Source organism: Podarcis bocagei (assembly GCF_964188305.1).
Source record: "Podarcis bocagei genome assembly, chromosome: 5".
Classification (NCBI taxonomy): domain Eukaryota; kingdom Metazoa; phylum Chordata; class Lepidosauria; order Squamata; family Lacertidae; genus Podarcis; species Podarcis bocagei.
Genome location: NC_138129.1, coordinates 63,571,457 through 63,593,409, shown reverse-complemented (window position 1 = coordinate 63,593,409; position 21,953 = coordinate 63,571,457). Strand labels below are relative to the sequence as shown.

Sequence of the window (21,953 nt, the reverse complement as noted above, 5' to 3'; positions counted from 1 at the left end):
TGATCACACAGAATAAAAGCCACTGAAAATAGAATGCAGGTTGGAGCATTTGAGATGCTCTTAGAACAAAAGGCTCTTAGACCTGTTCTTTTGATTCACTTGCAGCACGTTTGGTTCCGCCTTGACAAAATAGCTTGTGCATCAAACCCCAAGACACTTTAAAAATGAAACGGCACTAGGAAATACAACAGTGCTGTATGGATGGAATAACAGATAGACATGCTTAGCTAACACATTGCTCATGTTGTAGCAGATGATACGGCAGAGATGCAGGTAGGAGAGCAAATGGAAACAAGTGTTGGCTGGCTGAAGGAAGCACTAAAATACTGCAAAATACTGTGTTTGACATCCAGGGAAGGACAAAGTCGATAGGAATCAGAGTTTTATTTTCGAGCTAGTAAGGGGACATAACAGTGAAGAATAACAGAGCCTTAAAGACAAAACGCTTGAGCGTCCTTGTAACAGTCCAGTTATAAACATTTGAGACAGGGTTTTATAATGCAAGCACTGACAACCTTAACTCTACCTGTGCACGCTTCCCAACAGAGCCGGGTGAAGGATAATAGTTTATATAAACTCAATCTATCAAGCTGGTATCTTATTTTAGTTAAGGGCTGTGTGCACATTTATATAGATATAATATATGTATATCTTTAAGATGGCAGTTCCCTCATAAGAGCTGTGAACCGCTGAAGAAGGCAGAATGTTTATAGCAATTACTGGAATATGCCAAAGGTAGTCATGATGAGTGGCTCTTTGTTCTGGTGCAGCTGATGGAGCTCTTTCCCAGTTATTTTAATACAGCTGTAGAAAAACACACAGAGCCAATCTGGTGTGCCTGCACAGCCCTGATGTTGTTGCTCCCCTGTCCACATCCACATAAGCTGTAGTGACTGGTGTTGGTGGGGTGGCTCCACAGCTCTGCCGCACCACACCAGCCACTGGTGACCATTGCCTAATACATGTGTGGGGAAAATAAGTTGGAATCAGTTGTCAGTTAAAGTTCAGCATGATCTTAGCTGTCAACATGACCTCCAGTGCTAGGCTATTGCACAGTTATACCTGATAGGTGTCCCTCTTCAACCCCGATGCATGTCTCCTCTGAAATAAGTCCTATTTAGTGTCTTAAGACTTGCTCTCAGGTAAGCAAGTGTAGGATTTCAGCCTTAGGAGCTTAGCAGATTTCCAAACTTAATGGCCGTTGCTTCTCTATTTTGTAATTCTTGCACAGCTCGTTTACCTTGTGGTGACTGTACCTTGACTAGTTGATTTTACTGTTGCATTCATAAATGCAACAGTACAACGAGGACAACTTGAAGGAGTTCCAACTACTCCAGTTTCTCCCTAGGGATGTTATATAGAAATACTTTGACATTTAAACCAGGCTTTTCAAGAAAGGAGAACTAAGCTTTCAAGGCAATTTAAATTCATTTTTGCCCTGTTCTTTACAGTACAGTGGTACCTTGGTTGTCAAATTTAATCTGTTCTGGGAGTCCGTTTGACTCCTGGAACCGTTCGAAAACCAAGGCGCAGCTTCTGATTGGCTGCAGGAGCTTCTCAATTGGAAGCCGTGTCGGATGTTCAGCTTCCAAAAAAGTTCGCAAACCGGAACACTTACTTCCGGGTTTGAGGCGTTCAGGAGCCAAGCCATTCAACAATCAAGGTACCACTGTACAGAGTGTGTACTGAGATTCAAACGGATAGAGCCACAGAAGGCTTTATGGTATATGTATTCTTACAGAGTGTGCCTTAATGGTTTTCCCAATTGTATGCTGGCAGGGTGGTACCTTGTCTCCTGTAGTTTCTGAAAGTTTTGTTGAGTTAGATGTTTAGCCAGCGACACAAAGCATACTTAATAGTATTGCAGGAAGTTAATGCACCAAACAAATAACAATTGTTTGAAATATCCCTGTAAAGAGCAACATGTATAAAATAAAATGTTACTTGCAGAAATAATAAACAATTTCCCATAGCAAGAATCATAATGTTGTCAAAACTTATATCCTATCTGAAACAATATTTGGTAGGGATAAATTATGTTCGCTGTGCTCACTGATGATAATAAACACCAGAAGTGGTTAGACGTTAATGATGCTATAACTATTCTCCAAGGTCCATTGACAGAATGTTAACAAAAATAGGGTGTGGTTGGAATCGCATAACAAGAGAATGACTAATGTCAAAGATTGAAACAGAAGAAAAAATATTTAAGAGGAATTGTTGACCAAAACTCATTATCTGAGGTCATGTTCATGTGACCTTTGGGTGTGTAGTAGCTACAAAAGAAAATATTTTAAAATAGAGGTATTCTGCCTCTTGGTGAGGCTGGTAGGGTTGCATGCATCTGCTGCGATGTTCAAAAGCCAACTTTTGGCATACTTTCATAAATGCATATTTTTTATGGTATCCAAAGAGCTGGATTTTCTGATGTATGACAGCGGATGCACTATTGATTGTAAAATGACATAGGTGAGCGTGTGCCAGATTTTTTTGTAGAAGGAAATGTTGGTATGAATAGGCCCTGCAACTGAAACAGGAAGAATCTAACTCATAGAATCAATTTAACTTTCTTCTTCTTATATTGCTTGCCTTGGAGCATTGTTGCCTGTTACACGTTAGTCCTGTTTCTCTGCTTTTATATGGGCTTTCAATTTTTACAGTGAAAATAATGATACCTTCGCCAATGTTCCTTTGAAAAAGCACTTGAAAGCTTGACTGGCACAATAGCCCATGTCCTGATATGGCTTATTGAGGAAAGGTCATAACATTGTTTTCTTAATGGGAGTTGGCAACCTGTTCATCAGGAGGGCGGTGCCAACAAATCCCTTATAGCCAGAAAGGAGATAGGTTGACCTTCCAAAGCTTGCTTTCTCCGCCTCTCCACCATAAAAAGCCAGAGTTTAAAATAATGCGTTTGTCTTTCATCTGCCAATAAGCTGACACAAACTAGTTCCTCTTCATAACCAAGAATTTATGTTTTGCCTGTTTACTCAGGTGTTAGGCAGTATTTCTGACTGCACAGATGGCGAGGCTAATGTTGGCTTCTGGGTTTGACATTTATGTTTGTTTACATCTTCATGCTATAATAGTCAACTGAAGAGGTGTAGGGACAAAAATGTGAATGCCTTACCTGATTCTGGATGCTGATGAGCTCCTGTAGCCGTTGTTGACATCAGTTCTCATTATGAAGTTCCTGGAATGTGTTGGCAGTTTTACTTCCATTTCATAAAAGGAAAGACATTACTTGAATAAGGATGTTTGTGAACACTCTGCACCTAAAATAGAAACATTGTTGTTTTAACTCTTATTGTTCTAACATTATTGCTCTAATCATGTCTACATTGGCTCCCAGTACTTTCTTTCTACAGACTGTTCTAGCCTTTTTAAGTCATACTCTCTTTCCCTATAAGCAAATCAAAAATTTAATGTGTGCATTTGCCTTGGAATGTGGCTGGCCCATATTTAGTCATGTATCACCCAGTGGCCTGTGCTGAACTATTTTATATACTGTGTCCTCTCCAGATGTTTTGACCTACAATTTCCACCAGTGGCCAATGCCATACTGGCTGGTGAGGGTGGGGTAATGGAAGTTGTAGTTGAAAACATCTGGAGGGTACCAGATCAGATCAGGGAAGTCTGTACAATGTCATAAGAACATGTGCATTGTAGTGTATAAAGTATTGAGTGCCCTTGGAGAATCTCTCAGCCAGCAGTGGTGGGAGGGGCTGCATTGCTTACATGACCTCCTGTCACTGCCATTGGTCTGGCATATCAGGAGCATGAAGGGGAGAGTTTGGCATGATGCAAATACACTAGCAGGAGCTCTGGATTGGCTCTGCTGGTGCGTTTGCACTCCACCAGCCTTGCTGCCTCCTCACCCCTTGCCCTTGTCTTCCCAGTACGCTGCAGGAATGGCAGTGTTGGGAGGTCAGGTAAGAAGCTGAGCAAGCCTCTACTGCTCTCTGCCTATCATTCTTCAACTACCATATTTTGTTGTAAAATAAGGCACCCTATATATGGTTTTCTTGGCAGGAATTGATTCAAATTGATGGAGAAATAATAAATACAGTTGCCCAACGATCACCGTGACGCATGATGATAATTTATACTTTATTTTGTGAAGGATGACGGTGTGCTGGGAGGGGCAGCCAGTCTATAATTAGAATTTTCCTCTTTTAGTGAAGATGAGGATTAGGGAAAAAAATACAAATACAGCACATTCCCTGCCCACATCAGTTTGTACTCAGTTTAAAAGTTTGTCCCATTTATTTTCTTTCCTGTCTGTGTAGCTGATTATCTCTGTGTTTCTTTCACATACAGTTTAACACGTAGGTCTTCGTAGGGGTGTAGGGTACTCTTTTGCTTTGCAGCACCACAGCGGCACACCAAATTTGTGCTTTTCCTCCAGCTTTCTTAAACGGCAGAACCTAGCAATTTAGAGGGCTGGGATGCTGCTGATTATGGTGATCACATGTTGTGGAGAGAGAGGGAGGGTGTTCCTGTTGGGAACAATGTTTTTGCATGGGAGAAGAGAGGGAGACCATTTCAGATGTTGAAATCACATGGTGAATTTGGGGAAAGGCAACAGAATCTATCCCACAGGAAATTTATGTCACCATATTACCAGTTCAGAATGAATATATCCATTCAGTGTTTCTGGGAGGCAGGGCAAATGTGTTTCACTTCAAGCACACCAGCAGCTTACTCTCTAGTCTCAAATGGCCAAGAATTGGTACCTAAAAGTATTTTTAGCATTCTAATCTTTGGCATGATTGAACCGGAGATACTGTATTTGCAGAACTCCTGACCTTCTGACCTCTCTCCTTATGGGAGTGCAACTATTGCCTCTATTCTTCTCTCTTTAAAGTGTTTCACTGAAGCTGCACCTGTAAAGTGTTTGTCTGTCTCAAAGCTCTTAGAGACCAGTGCTCTGCTTATTTGAGAATATGGTCACACAAAGTCTTGATTCATGTAAGCAAATGCAGAGGCCACGTTTTGACATCATGCTGAACTATAGCTTGACAGAATGTGAATGGAGCTAGGCAGGCGTTGAGTTTGTGCTCCCTGCCATCCCATTCCCATTGACAAACTGTGCCTACTGGTTTGTGTGAAACAAGCCAACTTGAATTGTCTGTTTGGAGCAAAAAAAATGGACGCTTCCAAGCTGCTCCTTGCAGCTGTGCCAGAGCAATATGGTTAGCATGACATTCAAACACAGTTGCAGATTAGGATATCAAACCCTCTTGACCTAGGACCAAATCCTGACTTTCTAAGGGGCAACCAAGCTTTATGCATAGTTTGGTCAGCCATCCCTTCTTAGCTTAAGGTGATTATCTTCAGAATTCCACCTTCATATGAAGAGTATTGCTGTTTCCCATATTCACCGCTTGTCCATGACTAGGAGGTCTATATTGTTTATACTGTTTGTTTATGTAGGGTTTATTTTGAAGTCTTCAGCCACTCAATAACCAGCCTATCAATCTGAACCATTTTGCTTGATCACCTTTCCCCCTTTCTTTTGCAAATTCAGTCTTAACTTTGCAGCCCTGTATGAGAAGGAAGGTCAGATCAAAGGCTTTGCTTTGCATTTGGAATTGATTTTGAAAGTAATGGAGGTGTTGCCTTGGAGGCTTTGCTAAACGCTGACATAGCAGCTAAGGCAGTACTCAGGTTTTCATGACTTGGTGATGCCTAAGGGTGGAAATGTCTCTCTCCTGAGTCACCTTGATGATTTTTGCTTAGGCTTGTAGTATAATGGAAAGCGACACAGCCCCAGAAATAAAAGTATAAAACCAGTGCATTTGTAGCACTCATTTGCTAGAATTGGACTGCGTGTAGCATTGTTTTGTTTCAAGAAAATGAAAGACTCAGAATAAGAAGGCAATTATTTTTGACCTACTTCTGTAATACTGTACTTCTTAAGTTCCATAGAGTTTGTTTTAGAACAGAATGTAGAACCTGGGCATGTGCAACATAAGAAGATGCCTTATAAAGAATCTGACCATTGGTCCATCAAACTTAGTAATGTCTACTCTGACTGGCAGCTGCACTCTAGCATTTCAGGCGGAGGTCTTTCCCAGATGGGGATTGAACCTGGGAGCTTGTGCATTCAAAAAGCATGTGCTCTGCCACTGAGCCACAGCCTTTCCTGTGAACAGAATTTGTTTAATTCACTTCTTTGAAACCCTTCAGTAGAAATATTTTCAGGGTGCCTCACATACTTTACAAAAATAAAGGATTAAAGCAACAACGAAGCTAAAAAGGTTAAGGCAGTGAATAAAACAAGCAATAGTAAAGAACAAAAACAAACCATCACTGTTTAAATTTATGAGTAGGTGGCAGTGAAATATCCCTAGGAAGACTATTCCATTGAGGAGGTGATGCAAGTTCCCATCCCAGGCATATCACCTGGATGAGGGTTTCCAATAATGATTTTCAGGGAGATTGGTGTGGAAGTATACCTAGACCCAATTCCTGGGTCGCAGAGTAATCACCCTGTAGCTGTCTTGTGAATATTATGTTCCAATTGGCATGTCCCCTGTGAAGTTTGGACCATCTGTTTCCTTTCACCAGGCAGAAGATGATATTATAGTGCACACCAAGTGTTGGACCAGGATCTCCAGATTCCTTGCATAATTGTAGCTCGCGTTTCCTCTGTCCCCAGAATGAGCCATTAAGTTATGATGATGATGGGCGCGAGCTTCAATAAAATTAGGTGCTGGCTTTCACAGGGTCCGTTATCCATCATGAGCCAGGCATAATAATAAGACTTGAGAATATTCAAAGAGTTCTGTATATGTGTATTATTACCCCCAGATTGCAGACAGGGGTGGGACTGTGACTGAGAGGATAATGGTCTGTGAAAGGTCACCTAGCAAATTCATGGCTGATCTGAGACCTGAACCAACTACTCCCCAGCTCATATCTCACTCCTCTTAGCCACTGTGCTACATCACACCACATTTGGGAGGAGAGGACAGAACTCCTGGAACTAGACACATTAGCCTCTATAAGAAGAGTAAACTCTGACACTGGAAGCCCTTTATTTGGTGAGGCTGATCCACTTTTTGCTAAATCCTCTGCTCTGACATTGCACTGTTCCTGCTGGTAGACTACTTAAAAAATCTCTTAAATTCACAAGAAAGTGGGAAGCTGGGGCTGATCAACCTGGGAAGGTAGCCCATCTAAGAGAAGGAAGACTCTGATCCTAAACCTCTGCTGCCTTGTGAGATATCTTCCAATGAAGAAAAGGCTGAGGAGTAAACCCTGCTACAAAAATCCAGAGGGGAGTGCCTAAGTTGGTGCCTTGTACACCTCCTTCCAGCAGCTTCTGCAGCCAAGCTGGTGCCAAACATATTTCTCTGCTTGTCTTTGGGCCACATCAGGAAGGCCGAATTATGTGGGTGTCGTGTTTTCTGGGCAGCTCAGGACCTTCATACACACCGCCCAGGGAAGGCACTTCGGTGCTGCTAAACTTCACCCCCAGAGGTACACTCCATTGTCTTTTGAGACACAAGAAAGCACAGGAAAGCAACTTGCATACCATCTTGAAGGGCATAAAACTTGTGCCTTTGCCACACATGAGCTAAATAGCATGACTAATTTCTGCAGGATATATGTGCAGAACAGTTTGTTTTTGCTTTAGTTACTACATTTATATACTGCCTTTCTTCCATGATTGAAATTAATGCAGTTTACATGGGGTTCTTCCATTAAGGCCACACCTTGGCTTCAGCAAGATGCTTGCGTGATGCGTCTTCAGAACAGGCTCTGAGATTTTAATTTGCTGTTATTGATATCCCATCTTCTAGTCCATGTGCTTTTATGGGGATGACTATTGAGCCTAGCAAGGACTTGATGGTCTGCATGGCTGTCTGGCTGTTTTCTGTGGGAGTGGTGACTGAGGGCTATTACTACAGGAGATAAATGTTTTTCCCAGTGAGGGAACAAAGCAGTTACCATCTGGATGTGTCTGTACTTGTGATTTTGGCATGGAAACCTTAACATCTAATGAAATTGGCAGTCCTGTGTATTTCTGGGCAGTCTTAGATATTGATATTTTTCAGCTGCAGAGGAAAACAAAATATGCAGAGCAGGGAAATTAAGCACAGATATATTTATTTTAAAATAGCCAAATGTTGACACTTTAGTATAACTTTTCTTTATCTTTATAGGTGCCTCTTACTGAGCCTGTGGATCCAGTGGATTTGGAAGAATACCTCCTTACACATCCACTTGCAGTGGATTGCGGCCCTTTGAGAGACTTGCTTGAATTTCCTTCTGACGATATTGAAGTTATCTACAGTCCTCGAGAATGCAGAACGCTTGTGTCAGCAGTACCCGAAGAGAGGTAAGGGCTAGCCAACAGAGACCTTGGCCCATGCTTGCAGCTGAGCAGGTATGGCCTGGCTGAAGCCATTAACAGGAGTTGGACTTTTTTATCCCCATATCCTTCTCTTCCTTCACCACTCAAAACTATACACTGGAGCCAGGATAGCTTTGAGAGCAAAGGAAGCACAAGTTATACAGGTACAGAGAGATGGCAGAATCAGAGTGTGGGGCCTTGGAGAAGGGAACTGTACCCCTTGAAATTCTCAGTTGAGCTGAGAAGCAAAGGGAAAGGCAGTGAATTGACTGCGAGTCTAAAAAGCAGTCAAAAGTGTTGCATGTAACTTATGGCATAAAGGTGGAGGAAGCACGTTAATAAACATTGAATGAAGGAAAGTGGGGCAACCTGTATGCACTTGTGATGACTGGAAATGTAGTAGATGTTTACAGAATGCAATCTGTATTTATTACAGTGGTACCTTGGTTCCTGAACTTAATCCGTTCCAGGAGTCCGTTTGACTCCTGAAACCATTCAAAAACCAAGGTGTGGCTTCTGATTGGCTTCAGGAGCTTCTGGCACTCAAGCGGAAGCTGCGCTGGATGTTCAGCTTCCGAAAAATGTTTGCAAACTGGAACACTTACTTCCAGGTTTGCGGTGCTTCGGAGCTGATTTGTTCGGCAACTAAGCCATTCAGGAACCAAGGTTCCACTGTACTGGGGTATTAAATGGTAGTTCGGCCTGTCAGTCTAAAATGAAATAAGATGTTTGTGATTTGAAGAGACCATTTAGAGCTATTTCTCCCTCTCTATAGTGAAATGGACCCTCACGTGAGGGATTGCGTAAGAAGTTACACAGAAGACTGGGCCATTGTGAACAGAAAGTAAGTTGTGTATTTAAAGTTATATATTTGAAGAGATGCCCTTCAACTGTGTGTGTTGGGCGGGGGGGGGGGGCTGATTTTCAGAATGCAGTTGCTGTAGCTATCAATAACTATTCAGAGCCAATGTAAGACTGTACTGCTATTTTAGTTATCACTTTTAGGCAGGTGCCCTTAAGGATAACTTCCTGAAAAGGGGGAGACAACTTTTCTGAATGCGTTGGAGGGAATAATGGAGAAAGTATGAGTCACCTATTCATATTCTTTTCCCCCACCTTTTTGCTGTGGATACTTATAGGAAGCAAGTTAGATGAAAGGGCTTGCCGTATGCAGTCAAGATGTTTGCAATGGAGCAGTTCAGCAGTCAGTGGGATGACTCATAAATCGTGTCAGAATAGAGCCTTTTTGCGTGAGACTAGAGTATATGCCAAGCTCACTTGTCCTCCCAGCGCTTTTGTAATCACTTGGTAAAACCACTATTAACTACTCAAACGATTGATATAATTAGGTAGAAAAGAAAATGCCAAGATGAGGAATAAAAAGAAGAAGAAAATAATAATAGTGGAAAAGGTTGATAACAAGAAATGGAAGGCGGTAGGAAATAACCCTCTTTCGACGGTGCAGGAGTATCATTTTCTCTGTGTGCAGGTTCAGATTATCATTCACAACTTTATGAACTGTGGTTTATGAGTCCAGGAATAGGCATTGGGGCAGAGGGCTCCTCGCTCACCCTTCCTCCCCTCCCCTTGTGTGACAACTTTGACACTTCATTCCTGGCTTTGTGTTAAGCCACAGTTCCCTTTATATCTGAACTGGGGTAATTCTGGCTGAATGTCAGTTAACAAACCAGGCTAACAGGTCAGGTTCAGAAGGAGGTAGACAAAATGGTGTTTGCCAGTTTTGGCCGCCACTGTTTCTCATCTGGTTCTGCCTTTATAGTAGAGCAGAATATTTGTATACTGCCTAGAGAAATTTGCCCTCCATGCTGGCTGGGGCTGAGGGGAAGCTGTACTCCAGTATATCTGAAGGGCACCAGGAAGGTGAAGGCTGACATAGAGCGACGCTGATAAAATATGGAATGTTTTAAAAGTAAAATTATCCAGTAGCAATGTTAAATATGTTAATGTTATTGGGACTTCTCAGGCATATCAGGCAATCCTAGCCAGACAGCCCTATTATGGGCAATCTATTCCATTTGGCAACCCCTTGTGCTCCGTGTCATGTCTGGTTCCACCCATAAGCCTTTTGTCACCCACCCTTCTTTGCAGTCAGAATGGAGACTGCAGTGAGACAGGAGAGTGCTGTCAGCTTCTCAGGAGGCCAGAATAAATGTACATATTTCCCAAGAGTTGTCATTAGTAGTCCCAGTAATACTCTTTAGATGTGCAGCTGAAATAGAGGAGGAAGGGCAGAGAGTTGTCACATACCCATCAAGATCACATACAGAAAGAATAATTTTAATTTGGCTTCTGGGAAAATGGTAACAACAACACCTTGGGGATGGGCAACTCTGAGAATAATAGGCTAGAATGATCACAATATTGCAACTGCCTTGATTGTCAGAACACATATGGGTTTATACCAATATATCCAGCACTGCTGACAGACACTATTGTCTGCTATAATAATGGTGGCTCCTAGACATTTACCTTTGGAGCTTTCTGATTTATATAGTAGAGCAGGATTTGAGAATTTGTGTTCCTCCAGATGTTATTGGACTTCAACTCCATTAAGCCCCATCAAGCATGGCCAGTAGTCAGGAGAGATGGGAGCTGTAATTCAGCAACATACATAGTAGGCATGGAAACATTTGGCGCTCCAGATGTTGCTGGACTACAACTCCCATCATCCCTAGCAAGCACAGCCAGGGATGATGGGAGTTGTAGTCCAGCAACAACTGGAGGGCCAGAGATTACCCTCACCTGCTCTAAAGTATCAACAACCTTTGTCAGATAATATGTACCAATATTACTGAGAGCCAGGTCTGCGTAGACAGATCAGACTTTTTTATGGTGTGGATAAAGTGAGTCGATCTCATTAGAAAAAGAATTATATGGGCCTTTGATCTCATCCAGCAGGGCTCTTCCTGTATTCTGATTAAAAGCCACTGAGTTGCAACGATAGAATACGGATGGACTAAACTTCAAATTGATACAGTAGCCTTTATAATAGTCAAAGACAGTGGTTCCCAATTGGTGGTCCAAGGAACCAAGGAGGTCCGTGGCACCATTCACATAACAAAAACTACCATAGAGGTATCACAAATTTCAAAAGTAGAGGGTCCATGGCTCGGCTTTTGAAAAACAGGGGGGCCGCAGTAGTTAGATAATTGGGAACCACTGGTCAAGGAGACCTTGAAAGCAGCCACGCTAAAACAAGCAAATAAACAAATAAATGCTGTCATACTTGGATTGCTTATAAAAAATATTTAGTGATTTAATGAGGTGAAGGATACAGACTTCTAGGACAAATTGTTTGCATTTAGCTACATCGCGGTACACTTCAAGTATTTCATTGCTGATCGAAAGGTGCTTATGCTTATAGGATTATATGGTCACAGCAGGAGTCATTTCTTATTGCAGCCAGGAAAAGTAACAAGTATGAGTTGATTTTTAAGGCTGCAAGTCTCAATATCCTACACTGGAATCAATACCTGCAGTCAAAGAAGATAAAATGCTGTTTTCAAAAATTCCTGTTACAGAACTTGATGTACAGCATGATGCTTTCAAGAGTAGCAAAAATTATTTTCTGGGGAGGACATTAAGCTTTCAGATGTTGCTCATCATTTCTGCTTGGTTTTGTAGAGGAGAGACATTGCTTAATACAATCTGTTTTTGGATAGATATCACAAACTGGGAACAGGATTTAATCCCAACACATTAGACAAACAGAAGGAGAGGCAAAAAGGCCTACCCAAACAGATATTTGAGTCTGATGAAGCTCCGGATGGTAACAATTACCAGGATGAACAAGTAGGTGCTTTATGAAGCCTTCATCTTTAAAAAAAAATCACTGTGTTAAAAATACATGTGACATTTTCCATATTTCACTTTACATGCTTCGTTTAATTTCTTCAATCTCAGGATGATCTTAAAAGACGGTCCATGTCAATTGATGACACGCCACGGGGCAGTTGGGCTTGCAGTATTTTTGACTTGAAAAACTCCCTCCCAGATGCTTTGCTTCCAAATCTTCTGGATCGGACCCCAAATGAAGAAATCGACCATCAAAATGATGAACAGAGAAAGTCCAACAGACACAAGGAACTTTTTGCATTGCATCCAGCCCCAGATGAGGTATTGTGATCTTAACTGAGACCTGTTAATACTAACACAAAGCACACACAAGTGCCAGGTCCAACTCTGTAGCCAGATAGTGAGTGCTGGTCTATTATAGTTGGAAAATATATATATATATATATATATATATATATATATATATATATATATATATATATATATATATATATATATCTCAACCTGAATTTCAGAAGTCATTAAAATGAAATGGTGAGGGAGAAGAGAGAGGCAAAATAGCATGAGGATCTGCCATAACTTGTTGAGTTTGTAGGCCTGTAGGGCCACAGCCGTCTTAAGTGGGATGAATTTGATGAGCCTACTTTGTTTATGACTAATGTTGAATACGAGTCCTAGACTTTCAACAGCAGTGTTTGCCAGCTTTTGTAGAAAGTTTAGAGGGGAGTGGAGGAGCCAAAGATTTTAAAGGGATTGACCCTAAGATTGTATTTGCTTTTGTTTCCATGCAACTTCTGCCAAAGCAGCATGTGATTAAAGCACAAATCTGGACTTTTGGATCATCGCTTTCCAAGGAGTTTTCTTGCAGAACTCCAATCCGTTATTCAGTAGCTCTCCTAAATTAAACCCCTCCAGTGTTATTTATAGTTGCAGCAAAAGCCACACGCTGTTAAGCTTGAAGATTAAATTGTATTGAATAGGAGGGGAGGAAATCTACTTTGCCTTCTTTAGCCATTTAACAATACACTTTGTTTGTGGAAGGAGTGCATGCATTACTTGCTGGATTTGTGCCCGATTGCAGGAAGAACCAATAGAAAGACTGGGCATCCCTGAAATCCCCAAGGAACACTTTGGTCAGAGGCTTCTTGTAAAGTGTTTGTCTTTAAAGTAAGTAATAAGGTTGTTAATTTTTTAAAAAATATGCATGCTTACATTTGATGTGTCAAATCAATGTATGATCATTGGGATTGATAGAACTGATAGAACTACCAAGACACAATTAATTTTTCAAATTCTACATTGAGCCCCTTAATGTGCAAAGAGGGCAGTAAGTCAATTAAATATTCCCATTGTACATTAAAAACACTGGAAATAATGATAAAATAAGCTTGCCACAATATTCAAACCTAGTCATGCTTTTGTAAAATGGTATGTACTATAGAATCATAGAATTGTAGAGTTGGAAGGGGCTATGAGGGTAATTTAGTCCAATCCCCTGCAAAGCAGGGAACTTTTGCCCAATGTGGGGGTCAAATCCACAGCCCTGAGCTTTAAGAGTCTCATGCTCTACCAATTGAGCTACAAGGCAGCAAACCCATACAATAAAGTGGTATTGAGTGCAAGGAAGTGAAGTGCTAATTTAATGAAGGGATGTGGAATTTTGAGGTCCATTAAAATAAATAAATAAAGATTGGGCCAGATGTATTTCCCCTGGGAGAAAATTTAACGGGATCATCACCACTTGAAAGGTCCTATTGCTAGTGCTCACCAATTTTGATGGGAGGCCCACAAATTGAACTTGATGGTAGACCCACAGGCAGCACCTTTGAGGGTGATGTTAAGGCCTGGCTAAGTTCGTATGAGTTCAGGTCATCTTTCATGTAACCTGTCCCTAAACGGTTTAGGGCTTTAAAAGTCAACACTAGCACTTTCAATTGATCCAGAAACACGCAGGCAGCCAATGCAACTGGTATAATAAAGATGTAATGTCTGCAAAGCCTTACTTCGCAGCAGAGACACAATTCCTTCCCTCATCCTGTTTACATCTGGCTTTTGTCCCACAAACAAAGGACAATTGGCTAAAAACAACATGATTGATGTAGCCTTTTTTTGAGATGAGATTTTACACCACCAGTCAGACAACTGATTCAGTAAGACAAAGTTGAGTCTTTAAATCCATGGCTGCCTCTTTAAGACTTGAGACTTGAGGCAGTTAGCAAAGCTTTCACTGGGGAGAAGAGAAACCTGTTAAACAAGTTTAATGAAGTGGAGCTCCTGAATGTAGGGTTACCTGCAGCTGGTTCATTGCCTATAACTCTTCTCTAATAACACGAGGTAAAATTTTACTGGTATTCCCTTAGAGAAATAAAGCACAAAACTGATTTTCCACATGGCTGTATTCATCTTGTGTGTCCTCACTTAGGTCAACCCTTCTTGTTAGGGAGCTCCAGTTAGACTAGAGTGCCTCTCGTAACTAAGATATATGTTGGAATTGCCTCCTAGAGGAGAGCTGCTTTTAAGTCCTGACACTAATCCAGATGATTCCATGGCATAGCCTTTTACAGGATGTTGTACCAGAATGCAGCTCCCAGGAGAACTCTTGTACAGTGAATGGCTATATGAAAAACAAATTACAGCAGTTAATTAAGATTTTCCTTTTACAGAAATCTCTTCATATTAGATCTGAGGAAATGATGTTTGTCTTTATCTTGTTCTCTTTTTTAAAAAAAATGAGAATTGTGTTTAGTGCCTGGAAGGACAAATATGTATATAGTTTTTATAGTTTTAGGTACTTTAAGCCCACATACTCAAAACTGAATTCTGATGTTTTATTTGCTTCTGAGATTTTAGTCTTGCATCATTCAACAAAGTCCATTATAAATGAAATATTAAAATACAATAATTAGCTATAATAATAGCATTTGTAAAAGAACATTACAGGTATTGACAAACTAGCAGTAACAAGACAGTGAAGAGTCATATACACCAGCGGATTCTTTCAGGTGTTAGAGAAAAATATCCCAGACAAGGTCAGAGTATATCACAATGTCTAAAAGTTGTCATAAGTGCAAGGGTGTTCTGCCATCTGTTCAAAAAATTGTGGTGAGCAATTATTGAAATGAATGGGACTTGCTTTTGAGCAGAAGTGTTTTGAAGGCAGTCTTTATTAGCTAATAGTCATTATTTAACTGGCAAAAGGTACCATTAGTGACAAGAGAGGGACAGTTTTGAGACTTACAGTTCTTTGTTCTCTGCTGCCGGTGATAGAAAGATAGAAGCCATGGTGAACAGCTGATTGATACAAAAGACATAATCTCATTGATCTCTGTGGAGTAAATTCATTAATTCTGGTATTGGCAGCTTTGGAGAACTGCATTTAAATGATATAAAGCTATTTGTGATTAACACCCTGCTCCTAAACAGTTTATGCAGAAGGACTGTTGATTTTAGCTCAACAGTTGCAAATAATGGGCTTAGGGTAGGGCTTTGACCCAATTTGCTGTCTATTCACATTCATGCCTAAGTGGTAAACAACTTCTCCCACTGATTTCATTAGAAGTCTGTTTAAGATTATGACCTGAGATCTCGTAATACACAGCAGATTTTAAAAGGTTTATGAATAGCAATATACAAAAGTGCATAAGCTGCTGGTGTGCAGTCAAACTGGCTGACAACCTGTTTTAAACACCAGCATATTTCGGATGAGGCACGTTAGCTGGTGCTGCTGATTAGGCCCCATGCAGGATCAGAACAGGGGAAGTTGTTGCAGGTTTGGGTTTTGCAGGACTGCCTCTAGATGGCACAACTGTTAAGTAGAGTCAGCAGTATGTGTTTCCCAGAAGTTGTGAACTGCCCTGTGATCTTCAGATGGAAGGGTGGTATACAATTTTTTTTTAAAAAAATCATCATCTTCTGACAATTGGTTTGTCTAGTGCAGTATTGCTGAAAGTGACAGATAGTGACTCTCCAGGGCTTCAGACATGAATCTTTCTGAGTCATACCTTGGAGACAGCAGGGATTGAACCTGTGTCCTTTTGGTATGCAGGACATGTATTTTACCCCTGAGCTATGGCATCCTAAAGTTATTTCTAGGGAGCCACACAGCTGCAGTAGTGCAGTTTCAGTGAGGAAATAACATTGCTGCTGTTTGGTTGTGTATAAAACTGAAAAAAATCTAAGAAATAGAGCTAAACTTTCTTTCTCCTTTAAGATTTGAAATTGAAATAGAGCCGATTTTTGCAAGTTTGGCATTGTACGACGTTAAGGAAAAGAAAAAGGTGAGTTATCTGCTTGATGCTTGCTTCCTTTGCATGGTGTTTGAACAGCATGCAGTAAAATGTAGGTGGTAACAGCAGCTCTCTGCTTAAAAGCACTTGAAGTCTTCACTGGAATACTGCGTTTTTCATCCCTGCTATTCAAAATTACATTGACAAATAGAAAGCAGAACAGAAGGAACTGAAAGTACTATAAAAAGCAAACCCTGTAAAGAATGGTGGAGGTTGCTGGATACAATAAACTATTTTACAGGTTGCCTGATTATTTTGTTTATTTATTTACAGTATTTAGGATATTTCTAGAATGCCCCTTTTTTAAAAGAGCACAGGGTGGTGTACATCAGCCCAAATAGGCAAAACGCAGTGAACATAACTAAAATCAGCTGATTCCAGCAGGGAGAGTGAAACATGATGGGCCCCTGAGTTTGTTCCACTTCTATATTTTTTTTATTGCAATAGAAAAATAAATGAAATAAAACCAAATAAAGTTTAGGAAGCAATTTAAAACAGCAAGGAAGTGAAGAAATAATGAGAAGCAGCAAGCGGAGAGGGAGGGCTTGTGTTGTTGTTTTTTTAATGCCTCAGTGGAGGAAAAGAAAACATGAAGAGAGTGAAAGCAAATGAAGACAATGTAACACAATGCAAAGAAAGAAGAGTACAAAGAGAAATAATGAAAGAAAACTTAACTGAATATAAGGGGAACAGTGAGACGTGGGGGGGGGGAGCAAACTCCTCTATCAAGGCAGGAGGGAAAATCTGAGGAGATTCAGCCTGCCTCCCACAATTCTTTGCTCCTGCCTCAGTCACGTGCGGAGGAACTACACAATATCATTTTAAGAAGCTAGATTTATGGATGGAAAGTTCCCACTTCAATCCAAATTATATTTCCTTATGAGAGAGCTTCATTGACATGCCTGACAGCTGTTGGGTACTAGTATCTGTTATTTTGGGCCTGAGGTGAGAAGGGTGTTGGAGCAGGACCATTCATCCTTGCCAAAAAAGAGGATCTATCTATCTATCTATCTATCTATCTATCTATCTATCTATCTATCTATCTAGAAAATCCAAATTCCCTAAAGTATATTTTCAGATTATCAGGTCTCTGATCAGATGGAAATTATCATCTGAAGGAGAGGGAAAATTGGCAAGCCCCATGATAACTAAAACCTCTGCTATCAAAACATTTGAGGTGCCCACTACCAAACTTTATCCCTATCTTTCTCTCTAGGTTGCCTCTAGAGGGGGGATGGTGATGTTCCCCGTAGCTGCATTGAGCTATCACAAATTAGCAAAGCTGTACTGGAATGCTTTCCACTCCTTATCCAGGTCCAAATTAGGGAGGAAGGCTGGGGCTCTCTTGTCATTCTTGGTGGAGGGCAATGAAGCATGTACCAAGGAGAGGGTGACGAGTGGAGAAGTGGATCCCTGGCTGTGCATGCTGTTTGGAGTATATTGGTTTCAAAGCCATTGCCTTGCTTATTTGTTTGAAAGGTTATACTTCTCTGTGGTATCATTGGTGGGCTGCAGAGTTGTTGTTTTTGGTGGTGGTGATGGTTTATTTTTAAATAAGCCCAAATCATATTGGGACAAATAGCTATATAGCCTGTTAAGAAATGAACAATTCCGCTAGCTACCAGGTTTTTTTGTCTGCTGTTAAAAGCTAACCACAGTTGGCATGAAAGTGAAATTAACATATGTCCGTTAACATTTTTTTTTACATTTTTTAATTTGGTGAAGCCTTTGGATATATTTCAGTGTAATTAGCTATAATTTTCTTTTAGATTTCAGAGAACTTCTACTTTGATTTAAACTCTGAACAAATGAAAGGGATGCTGCGTCCTCATGTTCCACCTGCTGCCATAACCACTCTGGCCCGGTCAGCCATTTTTTCTATTACATATCCCTCTCAGGATGTCTTTCTGGTAATAAAGGTAAGAAATATTTTTTTCTCCTTTATGAATCTTTATCTCGGAAAAGTGTATTATCTCCTGGCACGAGTAAGCTAAAGTTTCTGTGCCCATATAACACTATAATAAGAAAAAATATCACCTGGTTGCATTTTGCTAGTACTGTGTTTATTTTATCCTTCCTCAATAGGGAAAACTGAAAGGAAAACTACAAATCTTGTGAAAATCAGATTACAGAATGACCCTGCTTAGTGTTGGCATTTCCTTTTGCTGACTGAATTTAGTCATTCTCAAATTGAAGAGTTCAACCTCCAGAAGTTTGGTTTTTAATACTAAGATATAGGCTCTGTCTGAAAACAATTCTTGCTTTGACCTTTCTTGCCTTAGACTTGTAACATTACTGAACTCTGAAAGCAGATAGGGCAATATTGAGCAATGCCTTAGCCTGGGGGAGGCACTTAAGATAGTTACTATGCAATAGAATTTTTGAAGAAGAAGAAAAAAAGCTTCCTAATGCCATGGGAAATATGTTAAGATTGAGATTCACGTTGCGTTTTCCCAAATTGCCGAAGCAAGAGGGAAGCCTCATTGACAACAGCGTTAAGAGGAGATTCTGTTCTCAAATTTTGCACACGTCTCATTGCATACCTTCTGAAGCCAGAATCTGCATATATTCACAGTAGTTGATTTTTACAAGAAAAGAGGAAAAGATTAACACCATGCAATCTACCTCAAAGAGCTTGCACTTGCACATTAGTGCTTGTAAACTCAATGAGATGAGCCTAGCTAGCAGTCATTTGTTGAAAATAGTGCTAAGTTTTTGGTCAGTGAGAAGGAAAAGGACATGAGCAAGATAAATAAGCCAGAAAAATAGCTTGTCATATGTCACAGGCCAGGTGCCGTCATATATTGTGCTCCTTTTTAGATCATTCCCCTGCCAGTTAGTTTGTGAAATGGCTGTTTGCAATGTAATCTGGGCCCAAATGAGATTTGGGCAGTGTGAGAAGAATTATTTTATAGAAAACTTACTGCTTCCAAAACCTAACCCCACTAGCTATGACATCCTATGCTACCTTCCTCAACCCATTTCCCTGGTTCCTAGGGATAATGGGAATTGCAGTACAGAACATCTGAAGGATACCAGGTTGAGGTTAGCTGATCTGCATACAGTGGTACCTCGGGTTATGAACTTAATCGTTCTGGAGGTCCGTTCTTAACCTGAAACCGTTCTTAACCTGAGGCGCGCTTTCCCTAATGGGGCCTTCCGCTGCCGCCGGCCTGCGATTTCTGTTCTCATCCTGGGGCAAAGTTCTCAACCTGAGGTACTACTTCTGGGTTAGCGGAGTTTGTAACCCAAAGTGTAACCCGAAGTGTTTGTAACCTGAGGTACCACTGTACTTAGCAAATGTTTGGAACTGTCAGCCTTGGCAGTGCCATTTGTGCTTTTGAAAGAGTGGGAGGAGGGACTTTGGTTCCAAGCCAACCTTAACCCCCACCCACCCCAATTGAGAAGATGTAGAACTTGGGCTGAATTTAGCACCTTCCACCTCCTCACAGATTATCAGTATTGTCCAAACTGATGGTGCTGACCATCTGTTTTGATGCTTTTTGGAGTCATAGAAACATGCCTGTGTGCTAGGTGAAGACATCCAGTATTATACATTGCTCATGCGGCAACCTTTTGCATAAGTATTTCCAGATCCAGCAAGAGGAGCACATGCAAAAACCTGTTTCCATGGCCATATCATTGTATCAGATTAGGGTGAATGAATATATGAATATGGTTAGTTGCTGGGAACAAGCGTGTTTCCTAAATGTTGTCCACCACCCCCACCCCCCGCCTCCTGCTCCAGCTTGTTTGCTTGCTTCATCCACATAGGATATCTATGAGGGAGTGAACTTTTCTTGTTTATAGCATAGCCTGGGTTTCCCCACCAGCAATGCGATAAGAAAACCTCTCTAAATGAATGCCATGTTATTAACCTCTCTTGGTGACATTTGAATTGAGCTGTGCAAAAGGATCTTTAGAAATATAAATGCCAAAAGATAAGAAACAATCTGGGTAAAACTGTCCATCATAAACTCTCTGCCTTGCTTCAAGGCTTGATTCTTTCTCTAAGAGAGAGACAGCTAAATAAAACATTTATGGAGAATGTACAGTTCCCCTGCACGGTTTCCCCAAAATTCTCCTTGAAGAAAGTAATAATACTTTCAGAAATTCTTGCTTAGCTGTGTCTCCTTTTTAAATTTCCACATATATTTAACAGTAAATTAGTTAGGTAGCTATATGTAGCCACAATGGCAGCATCCGCACAGAAGATGTAGGTGGGGGTATCAGCAGGCTTTGGGAAAATATCAAGGTTTGCAGAAGTACAAAAACGGGGGGGGGGGCGGTTGGACCAATGAGAATTGAGCATGCTCAGTGGCTGCGGAGTGCTGGCCAACTGCTCGGTGGGGAGAATGGAATGGAGTGGCAGGAAACCTGAACAGGAAGACTCCACACTGCATTTTTCTTCTTCTTCTTCCCTTGTCTGGTCTTACTTGTAATTAGATGTCCCAGAGCATGGCACATCCAACAACAATGCCTTGGTTTGGCTCTCAACCAATCAAAGCCAAAACTTTAGGCAGGGGGTCCTCTGTGACTTCTGCAGGGGCACTGACTATGCAATTGAAATTGCTTGCACATACATAGCTGAAGCCTCTCTTTACCTTTTATAGTTGCAGTTTATATTGCTGGTGCAACAGAGGAAGGGCAGTCTACCTGATTGGGTGTCTGGGTGGGTAGCTTAAACTGTGCTGGCTAGTCAGTTCATTGTGTATATATGTGGTGTACGTATCTCCAACATCATGCTTGCCTCTTCCTTTCCTTCTTCAATCCCATCCCACTTCCCATCCCCACAGCTGGAAAAGGTACTACAACAGGGAGATATTGGGGAGTGTGCAGAGCCATATATGATTTTAAAAGAAGCAGATGCAGCAAAGGTAAGCAGTTTTCAATGGGTTTGGACCTAAATGCAGGTGGTGTCTTTTTAAAAATAGTTCTGTAGCCCTTAAAACAGTTGCAAGTTTCTCATATTTTTTTAAAAAATCATACATTATTGAAACAGTACTTCCTTCTGTTGAAATCCCAGCATTTATTTATAGCAGAGGCAGTATGAAAAAATTCAGAAATGTTTCAAGTTTGTAAGTTTTGGGGTTTTACCTCTGCAGAACAAGGAAAAGCTAGAAAAACTGAAAAGTCAATCAGAACAATTTTGCCAAAGGCTTGGCAGATACCGCATGCCTTTTGCATGGACGGCCATTCATTTAATGAACATAGTCAGCAGTGCTGGAAGTTTGGAGAGGGACTCTACAGAAGTGGAAATTGCTGCAGGAGGTAGGTATCTAGATAATTACAAAGTGATTCTTAATCTTAACACAAACTGAATCATGTCATTTATGCTTTTGAAACAGCGTGCTTAAAATGGCTACTTCTATTTTGAAGAAAAACCAGCTGCAGGCCTTGATACAGAACATCTTTCTGTTTTGGACTGGGGCTTTCTAGCAGCTTTTCCTTCGAAATAAAAGTGGCCCGTTCCAGGTGGTGGTACA

The 21,953-nt window shown here is 40.9% G+C and overlaps 1 protein-coding gene across 14 annotated transcripts in view; it reads left to right on the top strand.

Moving 5' to 3' along the window:
- DOCK7 (dedicator of cytokinesis 7) overlaps window positions 1–21,953 on the top strand; it is a 108,386-nt gene that overhangs the window by 15,429 nt on the left and 71,004 nt on the right. For all 14 annotated transcript variants that reach the window (XM_081193608.1, XM_081193621.1, XM_081193617.1 and 11 more), the window contains exons 3-11: window positions 8,175–8,350; window positions 9,141–9,209; window positions 12,049–12,178; window positions 12,290–12,502; window positions 13,263–13,348; window positions 16,392–16,458; window positions 18,237–18,386; window positions 21,264–21,344; window positions 21,573–21,738. In XM_081193608.1, the coding sequence (XP_081049734.1) occupies window positions 8,175–8,350; window positions 9,141–9,209; window positions 12,049–12,178; window positions 12,290–12,502; window positions 13,263–13,348; window positions 16,392–16,458; window positions 18,237–18,386; window positions 21,264–21,344; window positions 21,573–21,738 (1,138 nt within the window). The remainder of the gene's footprint in view (window positions 1–8,174; window positions 8,351–9,140; window positions 9,210–12,048; window positions 12,179–12,289; window positions 12,503–13,262; window positions 13,349–16,391; window positions 16,459–18,236; window positions 18,387–21,263; window positions 21,345–21,572; window positions 21,739–21,953) is intronic.